The following is a 10,918-nucleotide window of genomic DNA, read 5'->3' as shown; positions in this document are numbered from 1 at the left end:
TCTTTTTGTGAGATAGAAAAGCATCTTTTGTTGCCATCTTTTGAAGTCCGCACCAGAAAATTTCTCCGGTTTCTTTCCTTGTGCAATGGTTGCATGTGGTGTTGTAGATGATGATGTCATTGAAAATCTTCTTGCAAATAATCAAAAATCCAAAATTCTTTTTAAGATTGTTCAACACTTGCCTCTACAAAATCATTCTTTGATTCCTTCTTGCTTATACTCTCATTTTTGAATACCTCAAACAACACTATTTGTAGCACTAAAACTAATACTATTATCAATAGTAGACATGACATAATATTATAGTATATTGGATTTATTATTCTTCTACTATCAGACATGGCATAAAGTTAAATTATTTAAAAAACGAGATAAAAATAATTAAATAAGACGTTTTATGTCATGTCTGATAATAGAAGAATAGTAAATTCAATATACTATAATATTATGTCATATCTATTATTGGTAATAATGTTAATTTTAGTGCTATATAAGGAGCCGTACATGCTCACTGTTACTCTGGTTTAAATTTAAATTACTCCATGGCTGTTGTTACTGTCAATCTTTGTTGATGAACATTGAAATTTTTACGAAAGCTCTCAACCTTTGATTCTTAAAATCATCAAAGAAATGAAAATCCTTTCTCTGCTTTGTTGAAAACGTTTTAATAATACTTGTAAATCTCTTATTAAAAAGCTTAATCCGTCATGGATGAACAACAGTAACGTTATACTCCAGAATAGCATCACCATTTGTAGTGTTCAGGTAATAGGTATTCACCTCTATGAACCCCCTCGCCATCCGGAACAGTCCCCGTCCTCCAACCACCGCCAGTTCTCTATGCTTCTCCGTTATCGGATTCCTCGAGAACACGCTAATGGAACTCCCTTTGAACTTCCCAGTGCTAAATCCTAAATCAACATACATAACCAAAGTCGAGAACTTGTCTTGGCTTGATGAAAGGTACATCCCACGTGCGTTTCCTATGAGTTTTGACGTGAGCTCGGGGCATTCGGTCAAGGGATCGTCGATGGCGAAAAGGGTCCCGAATGAGATCGGATCATCCTTGCTGTTGGTGGAGTTTGGAGAGGCTATCTGGATTGCGGTGGGGCTTTTACCACTCAAGGTATCGTGCAGGTAAAAATGGAGGTGGGTGGTTTTCTCTTGCAGTGTTGAAAATGGTTGGGTTTTGGAGTAATACTCAGAATTCACTGATCTACTGAATATGCTGAGGAGCAAAATCCCGTGTATGATTAAAGTTTTCTCCATTTTTTTACTATTTCGTGGTGATATTTCGAATATATATAGTATAGAATATGTTTAAGACGATCTCATACATCTTTATCTGTTAGATGAGTTAATCCTACCGATATTCATAATAAAAAATAATACTTTTAACAGAAAAAGTAATACTTTTTCATAGATAACTCAAATAAGAGATCCGTCCAACAAAATACGATTCATAAGACTGTCTCACACAAACTATTATAAAGATCTGAAATTCAGATCTCTATACCTTTCCAAATACACAAAAGGAGAAAATTATTTATTTTGGCATCTTGGATTTTGATTATGCATTTGGTTGGATTTTACGGAGCATTGGCATTTAAAAACCTTCATGACTAGTTTTATTTTCACGTCTTTTTTAATAAATACCATCTGACAAAACATTGACGTCGAGGTCTGAATTTTTTATAAAGATAAGTTTTTTATGTGTGTGTATATATATATATATAAGATCATGTATATTATATTTTAATTTTATTTGAAATATATTTTTTGTAAAATAAAATAATATTGGTATGACTTTTTATTTACCTAAACTTTTTTTTGAGTTTTTATTTGTAAATATTAGGCGTGTAGAAATTAATGGAATTAGGGTTAGAATTGTAATTTCATTTTTTGCTTCGATAATGGGAGTGTTAAAATGAGGGGAATTTTAACCTGTGATGATCGCATGCTTGTATGTTATATGTTTAACCCTTCCATTTTCCTAAAGTTTTAAATTTTATTTAAATATATATAAAATATATATCGTGTTTTTTTGTAAATTCTTATACCATATACAGGTCCACAAAATGATTATATCACCGAATTTTTTTAAAAAATTATAAAACACAGTTATAAATCCAGATAAATTTAAAAATTATTAAATAATTACTCTAACTAGTTATAAAAGTTTCATGAAAATAATTATGAATAGGTCTTTTGTTAGACGGTCTCACGAATCTTTATTTGTGAGACATGTCAACTCTACCGATATTCACAATAAAAAGTAATACTCTTAACATAAAAAATAATATTTTTTCATGGATGACCCAAATAAGAGATCTGTCTCATAAAATACGACTCGTGAAACCATCTCACACAAATTTTTGCCAATAAATATATATAATGGTCTCGATTTTACTATAATCTTTCAAAATTTTAGATACAACCTACTTAGCACATTGTTACGGTTTCACTTAACAGTATATAATTATTAACATGTACATTGTTACGGTTTCACTTAACAGTATCTCTTTAATATTTTTTGGTAAACAGTAATTTAATAGATAGTTGATTGGAAATTAATTGATGAATTTTGATTTTTAAAAAATAGTCCTAAGTTGCAATATAATAATTTATTATATATAACGGTAAAAAAGGAGAAAATTTAGAGACCAAATCTTAAAAAGAAATTATTAAGTTATTCATGAAAATTTGGTACGATGATGTTCGATTTTGCAAGTGAGTATCAATCAATTAGTTATAACAAATGAAGTAAGAATAAAAACTAATAGTTGAGTAAATAAAATATAGAGATTGATAAAAAAAATTGTTTAAATAAATAGAAGCAAAAAAAAATTTATATGAAACGATATCACGGATCGTATTTTGTGAAACAGATCTCTTATTTGAGTCATCCATGAAAAAATAATATTTTTTATGCTAAGAATATTATTTTTTATTGTGAATATCGATAAAATTGACTCGTCTCACAGATAAAGATTCGTGAGATCGTGTCATAAAAGACATTCATAAATGAAACAACGTCGAAAGAATCTTAGATGTGGTGTAAAATTATTATAGAAATATGATTGTACATATAACATCACTCATTTACCATCAATAGCTTCTAGATTCCCACAAGAATTTCACCAAGGTAAACAAATACAAATACAAATACAAATACATACAAATCCTTAATATTTCTGTACGTCACAGTGAATAACAAAATCGCCATCTCCAGGATTCACGTACCAAACCAATGACAAATAAAAAATGACCACCAAATATCGAAGTAGGAAACACATTAAGTTATCACACCAAGTAAAAATGACAACCTTCCTTTAAGCCTACCAAAATTGCTCTAAAATGTACCACGCAAGAACACCAAGGGAAACAGAATATGGAGAAAATTGTAACATATATTCAATAAATTTGTTTGCCATCAAAACTTATATCTCTTCAGCATCTTCGGTATCTCCATTTCAAGTGTTCTCTTCAGCGGCTTCAGTATGTCCATTTGCAGTGTTCTCAGCACGGACATCAGCACTATAAAAGAAAAGAAAAGAAAACGAAAACAAAGTTCACTAACAGCGACAAATCAGGGGAAATTTGCAAATTAACCTTGGTCAACTATTTGTTTAAGAAAATAAAGTACCCCAGAAATCTGCAAGAACAATATAAAGTTTGTCGGGAGTTCCAAAAACAAGCAACCAAAACATAAGAACATCATGGGTGCATGAGACATCATAACTCAAGACTCCCGATTTGCAGCAACTCATAAGCAGCGGATGAAATAAAGACGGATTAGCCAACATACGAAAAGGATACACACTAGCATATGGGATCTTATAGCCAATATTAGGATCAATACAGTTTTGGGTAGATTAAAAAACTTCATCCGGGTCATTTTCTCTCGACCATAAAAACTATGCAGTCTTATCTGATGCTAATGTAGTAATGTAGAGTAAGGTTTCCAAGAAAACCAGTGATCTATGGAACATACGAGTGAAAAATAGACAAATTAATATCCTCTAAGGCATAGTTGGCACTTTCGTTTACGAAGGGCATAAGTTATAAATGAGTTGACAAATCACGTCAGGATGACACAAGCAGATCAACTCACAGAAACGCATGCGTACATGAAACGAGCAGAAGATACTTTTTTACCACAAACCCAAACAAAGAATAAATCATTACCATAAAGATAACATCCGAAAACAAAATTTTATTATCGTTAATATATCATGTTTTTTTATCACATTCACACACCTTGAGGGACGGGAATCAAGGGAGTCGGGCTTTCTCCAAGCCCTCTCAATTTTGTCTTCCAGCTGCAACCTCTCCCTCCCATTCCCACTCCAAAAGCTTTTCCTTTCGACAATCGGCCGCCCATCAATAGAACCCATAGCATCAATCTCCTTTGTGTTTGTAGAATCTAGCTTCTCTTCAATCCCTTTCCAATCCTGTCCCTTCTCCTTCAATACTTCCTCCCTTGGTCTAGCTTCTCCAAAGGGGTTACTCCCTTTAGGCTTCACCACGCTCCCGATATCACTCTTCTGCCCTTCTCCTACAGGCAGAGTTCTAGGCTGCAAATTCAACCTCGGTCTACCACCACTGCCATTGGTAACCCCTCCTCTGTCCCTTCCCCAACTCTCAGAATCCGCACCATTCGATTCAAAAACCCCTCGTCTCTCCCTCAGGCTATCAAAGGATCCTCCGGTCTTCCTTCCCTCCTCTTCCTTCCTTTTCACCCAATTGTCTGAATCTGCACCACCATTGATTGAATCCGGTCCAAAGCTCCCTCTTCTATCATATTTCCTCGGCTCCGAGGGTACGAAACTCTTCTTCGAGGTCCAATTATCAACCTCATCGGCTCGTGATTGTGAATCCTCGAAAAATCCCCCCCTTTCCCTCCGCTCGAACCCATTATTCACAGAGAGTTTCTTCCCCGCCCCCCAATTATCGATCTCATCCGCCCTAGACGGTGTAAACTCACGATTCGACTCCCTACTAAAGCTTCCCAGACGGCGGGGCTGATCATCCCTGTCGCCTCTGCCGTAAGATCTAAATCCACCCCCAAGCCTATTGCGATCATTCTCCTCGGTCGAGCGCTCACGCGGCCCGGTGGGAAGAACCATAAGCTCGTCCGGAGTCAAGCCCTTCGACTGTGCCGCCGGAGGCTTTGGCCCGCCATAAGTGGTGAATTCCTGAAGAGAAAGGGTCTGCGGCTTCTTCTTCTTGGTCTTCGTAGAGACAGCGGTGTCCAGGGAAGGATAATCAACCAATTCAACGACGTTCGAGTAACCTTTAACGGGAGCCGAGTCTTGCTTGTGTTGATTAAGGAGGTCCGCCTCGTTCTCCTCAGAATCCAGAGCCCAAGCGCCTGGCTTTGCCCATGCGCTAACCGTTGCCGCCATGATCGAATCTCCTCCGCTCTGTGCGTGTATTGGTGCGTGTGATTTGTGAATGCGAATAGGTTTTCAGACTCGCGTCATCGGTTTAAGACAGGGTTTTGAGGATTTCATCCAACGGTGGGGGATCATTGTCATCTTTTGATCCAGCGGACGCCACGTCTCCTCCTTTTTGGAGCAAATTTTGTTGTCTATATGCTTAAATATAAAAATTAATAAACTTACAGTACGTGTCCAAAAAATAAAAACTATTCTAATATATAAATAATTTAGAGTTAAAATAATAATATAATAACATAGTCGAGAAGTTTTTTAGTGATCAATTTATTGTTTTTTTTAATTATATTAAAATAATGAAAATGGTACGTTACTTTGACATCAATTATCACCAAATATTATAATATAGTAGTAACTGAATTTGGTCCAAAATGTGTGGACTAAAATATCATTCTTTTGTTTTTTCAAATTCTTTTTTTTTATAACAAAAAAAAAAAACATGATCCGCATTGCCCACAACTCCAGCATTTCTCTCTTAACTCCCATTTTTTAAGAAATTTTGAAGAACACCTTTAATCGTGACTATTTTTCCTTCGAGGTTGGTTACAATATATTTAAGACAAAATTTGTGTGAGACGATTTCACGGGTCAAAAACTTGTATGAAACGGTCTCATGGGTCGTATTTGTGAGACAAATCTCTTATTTGGGTCATCCATGAAAAAATATTACTTTTTATTCTAAAAGTATTACTTTTTATTGTGAATATGAGTAGTGTTGGTCCTGTCTCACAGATTAAGATCCATGAGACGGTCTTACATGAGAGCCACTCAATATTTAAATAGAATCCAATTGTTTTGCATTTGTATCATATTTTCCGCTCAATTGTTGAATGTAAATCAATTTAGATATTCATAGTTCGCAATGGATTCGAGATTCAAGTGCAAATTATCATGTTTTTGCATAATCTTTCATACAATATTATGCTGCACACACATGCGTGTCCCTTGGTTAGTATAAATAATTTAGATTTGGAACTCATCTACTTATATTATATAAATATAAATAATATAATATTTATTAATTTATATATTTTTCATATGTTGTTAGGTTCACACGTTTATATCTAGGTCAAAAGTTATAACATACGCAACTTTAATTTTTTTATATTTGTGGCAGCACAGAGTACACCTAATTAGGTGATAATGACCATTAGTCCAAAAAAATACGTATCTATCTGCTTAAACATTAGCTGACAGACTGACACGTCAACATTCATATTAGTGTGATTGTTCAATTGTTCAAGTAGCAATTACTTCTTATTTATAAAAATGATCAACAAGAGTTTCTATATGTCTTCGTTATATAATTATAAACTCATTTTATAAATATTACCCTTTTACACATGTGGATTGAGGTACTACATAAATTTTATGAAATTATAATAATAATAACAATAATTTTAATTGTAATAGTAATTAGTTTTTTTAAAAAATAAATTTAATCACAAAAATAAGGTTATATTCTGGAGTTTTTTTATTAAAATAATGCAAAATATGAATAAATTAGAAAATGTAAATTATACACATATGTACCATGATATAGGTGGAACATTCTTTTTTCATCCAAAAAAAAAAATCCAAGGGCCAAAATATGGCCATTTTTTAAAATATAAGGAGGACAAAAAAATTCGAGCAATCACATATTTTCTTATAAAATGGAGTTATTTAATTTAATATTATACAAATAACACTAATCAAAAGTTCAACAACACATGAGCCACTACTACGTTGGTAACATTACAACCTCAAAACTAAAAGCCTTTGTCCAAATAGGATTTAAATGCAACCAAAAGGTAAAATGTACTTAAAAATTCCATTTGGTGAGACTTCATTGATCAAAAGTTCCTTCAAGCTTTCGAAAGCCACACCCCACGTATGTTTACAGTGTTCAAACTTCCTTTGGCCCTTTACTTCCAAGAAAAGGTGCATCGAGGTGGACACGAATTTTCCTAATGAAGAATGATCTTTAACTGTGCAGCAAACCCGTTAACCAGACACGAGAACCTCTGGGCCTATGAGGTGATTCCAGGGCCGTAACAGTTTCAATTTCTGTTTGTCTAAAAAAAATACTACTGTTTTTAAGTAAAGTAATCAGGATTATGGAGTGTGATCAAATGAGCCTCTTCCAGACCTTTTGAGGAATCCACATCATACCATGTTATGTTTCCTGCACAGCATTTGACAATCAATGCCTTCATTTATATAAACATCGAATTCTGTCAAAAATCCACGGGGAAAAAGAGGAACAAGAATCTGAAATCCTTTTTTCAAGTATCCATATCCGGAAGTTGTGGATATGGATTGGCTCAAGATAAGGATATATTACCAGCTGGAGGTGCAGACTCCTCTTCTCTTGTAGTGTGAAGTATTACGGTTCCTGAGAGAACCGTGATAAATCCACATATCTCAGAGGTAATGCTGCTCAAGTCTTGACCTGACCAGTCCTGCAAACATTAAGACAACAATATTGTCAGCGTATTAGCATTCAACAGAGTTTACAAAATATGACTTCAAGACGATGTTACCTTAAACATTATTGCGCTTGCAATAATAGTCAGAGTTGTGAACATCACATAATATATTGGAGAAACAAGGGCCGCATTGAAAGTGTCAAGTGCCTGAACATACAAATTCGGAATGAGACAACCAACAGCAATTTCTTTCTACAAAATTACGAAGAAAAAGTACATGGCCAGCTAGATAAGGTATCAAAACACGATATAATTACACAAAAGTTGCAATGTTTCTAAGATCAAGATGCAAAAATCAAAACATTCACAAAGTAACTATGTTCTGGCTACCTTATTCAGATAGTTCAACTGCGTGATGACACATATAACTGCTACTGAAAGGAAAAACCAAGTCTGAGCATATGTGAATTGATTGATTCCCTCCAAAGTGAGCTTTATTGCGATTCCTATCGCCTTTATGCTCACAACCTGAGTGAAATTACCAAATATACAATAAGCTAGAAAACATAGGCTGCTTCATCAAGCAATACAAAAGCCCAAGTCAGCTCAAAATGATGTAATGTGGTGGAAAGTACCGTTAGGGCACCCATTAAGGAACAAATGCCCAAATAAACCACTATGTTGGTTTGCCCATAAAGAGGCTCAAAATGAAGCGTCAGGGCAAGTACAATGGATACTGTAGCTGCTACATATATCATAAATGCTGTGCACAAGACAATGAGCATAAATAAACAATACTGCGACAACTCGTTATGACAGTACACGTGAAAAGAGGAAAAGAAAATCGATGAGTAGGATTCAGGAACCTGGTTGAATGGCCAAAATCCAGACTTCTTGTACAGAAGTTGGAGTTTGCTCTTGAGGAGCATGAATAACAATTATTACAGAACCAACGATGCAAGCGATACATCCCACTATGCCCATCTTTTGCAGTCGTTCCCTCAACATAAAGTGCGCTAGAACAGCACTTTTGAAGTCATAAAAAAGGGCTGGTCAAGACATCCTTATAAAGTTCAATGTTTTCATAATTTAAAAATAAAAAATGAAAATCTACCTGATAATAATACTCAGTGCACCAAGAGGAGTAATGAGGACAGCTGGGGCATAAATATAAGCAACAAAATTAGCCACCTCTCCGCCAATCACTGCACAGCAAGATGAAGGTTACATGGTTACTGATGCGTGGTCAGAATAGAGCAGAAGAGAAAAATGTAAAGATCCTACTAACTCGTAATCATGCCAGCCCACCAAAGAGGTTCTAGTAAGTAAGTGTAGCCTCCAACACCTTAAATACAAGAAACACAAATTATGATTATACAATAAAAAGATTTGGCAGTTAAGAGAGGGAACTTGTGAAAAATGGTAAACAAAAAGTTATCTTGTTAAAACAAAGTAAATCACAGCAGATTAGACTATGTTCATCAACTGGAGTTTCCATACACACACTAAGCATATATCACTCCACACATTGCCGACGACGAAACCAAGCTGCCATGGTTTCTATCGTTCCATTCTCAGTTACTTGCACACTACTATTCCACAATTTCACATTGTTGTACTCTTCAAGAAACTACATTCCAAACAGTATAAACAATTCTTTCAAATCCCACCTGTCTAACTCCGTTTCATGACTCGCAACTAATGCAAACCTTTTTGTTTCCAAACTTTTCATCCAGCAGTCAACAAATATTCCTAAAAAATAACTGAAATCACTTGCCAATGATTTTGACTAGGACTCAGTAGTCTGATACTTATTCATAGATCAGTAAAGAAAGCAATGATAATCCACTACTTATTCCCCTAACCGCTAATAGAAATTACCTTTTATCTTGAGAATTTATCCATTTATACACATGATCAGATCACATATTACTTTTATGTATTATAATAATGCAAGAGGAGATCAATTCTGGTTCCCAAAACTATAAATTCTTTCCAGCTGACTCCAGTTTTGAAATATCGCAATTTGAGTGAAAATTAGCCTCGAAAAAGCATCAAAATATTGCGAGATAGTTTAAACATTTCCAATTGAAAATAAAAACCCGTAGAACTTCATGAACAAATTAATCACACCTGCGCGTGTACCAGCAGCTGCTGCTCTCTGTAGACCTTTCTTCTTCAAGATAAAGCTGGCTCCAATAAACAAACTTGACAACATTGCCAAAATCAAACCCCTCGTATTATCCGAAGCCCCCATTTCTCTCTATACATAAGCAAACACAGAGAGAGCTTCTCTATCTATTCACAACAGTTGATCTCAAGTTAAAAACGAACACCACAATATAAGTTCAAACATCCGAAATCACTGTAAAACACCCGCAACATGCCATCCTAAGGTTCCGACAAAATGGGTTTCCCGCCAATCAATTTTAAGCTGTTTCGGCAACAAATAATTGATCATCAAAGGATAAAACAAAGAATAAGGTGACTACCGTTTGAAATTAGGCCGGCTACTCGTCGGGAACTACCGGGGGCTCCACGGAGGAGAAATTTCTCATTCGGACATGGAAGTGAGTTGGAATCAGCTGTATTATTGTCGGGCTGGGCTTGGCTTGGCTTGGCTTGGCGGCTGAGTTGGAAGGTTATGCGCCATTCTTTCTGGCTCAATGTCACCAATCATATAAAAATGGTGTATCACAAGCTCTAATTTGCAGTCACGGTCGACAAGTAGAATTTCTCAAGTTTAATTACGTTTGAGTATACATACATAATATATATATATATGTGTGTGTACAAAAAAAACATGATATTCGATCCGATCCAACTAAATGAACATATCAAAAATATTAATTTTCATGACAAATATGAATCGAATTGACTCATCTTACATATATAGAGCCACGAGAGTTAGTTTCTACTTTCTATAGACATCTAGTTTAATTTGATAATATAAAAGGAAAGGTTAGAATATTAATTTTTAGGATATGTCTCTTGTGAAACGGTCTCACGAATCTTTTTTTTAGACGAGTCAATCCTACCGATATTCAC

At 34.9% G+C, this 10,918-nt stretch overlaps 3 protein-coding genes across 3 annotated transcripts; all 3 read right to left on the bottom strand.

Annotated features, from left to right (window-relative positions):
• Positions 1-601: 601 nt before the first annotated feature.
• On the bottom strand, positions 602-1,269 carry LOC140811158 (dirigent protein 4-like). The gene has a single exon (XM_073169034.1). The coding sequence runs from the start codon at positions 1,267-1,269 to the stop codon at positions 706-708; it is 564 nt and encodes a 187-aa protein (XP_073025135.1). The 3' UTR covers positions 602-705.
• A 1,845-nt stretch (positions 1,270-3,114) lies between these two features.
• On the bottom strand, positions 3,115-5,516 carry LOC140827180 (eukaryotic translation initiation factor 4B3-like). Its single transcript, XM_073189799.1, has 2 exons — positions 4,261-5,516; positions 3,115-3,537 (listed from the first exon to the last, which is right to left on the bottom strand). The coding sequence occupies exons 1-2, from the start codon at positions 5,406-5,408 to the stop codon at positions 3,474-3,476; spliced, it is 1,212 nt and encodes a 403-aa protein (XP_073045900.1). The 5' UTR covers positions 5,409-5,516; the 3' UTR covers positions 3,115-3,473.
• Positions 5,517-7,106: 1,590 nt separating this feature from the next.
• Positions 7,107-10,543, bottom strand: LOC140827185 (probable magnesium transporter NIPA6). The gene is made up of 10 exons (XM_073189804.1): positions 10,004-10,543; positions 9,159-9,215; positions 8,985-9,075; positions 8,737-8,897; positions 8,506-8,633; positions 8,261-8,398; positions 7,985-8,077; positions 7,786-7,903; positions 7,591-7,626; positions 7,107-7,516 (listed from the first exon to the last, which is right to left on the bottom strand). Exons 1-10 carry the CDS (start codon positions 10,125-10,127, stop codon positions 7,446-7,448), a joined length of 1,017 nt encoding a protein of 338 aa, XP_073045905.1. The 5' UTR covers positions 10,128-10,543; the 3' UTR covers positions 7,107-7,445.
• Positions 10,544-10,918: the final 375 nt, after the last annotated feature.

The sequence above is a fragment of the Primulina eburnea genome, chromosome 1, assembly GCF_022965805.1.
Source record: "Primulina eburnea isolate SZY01 chromosome 1, ASM2296580v1, whole genome shotgun sequence".
Taxonomy (NCBI): Eukaryota; Viridiplantae; Streptophyta; class Magnoliopsida; order Lamiales; family Gesneriaceae; genus Primulina; species Primulina eburnea.
This window is presented reverse-complemented; position numbering and strand designations above follow the sequence as displayed.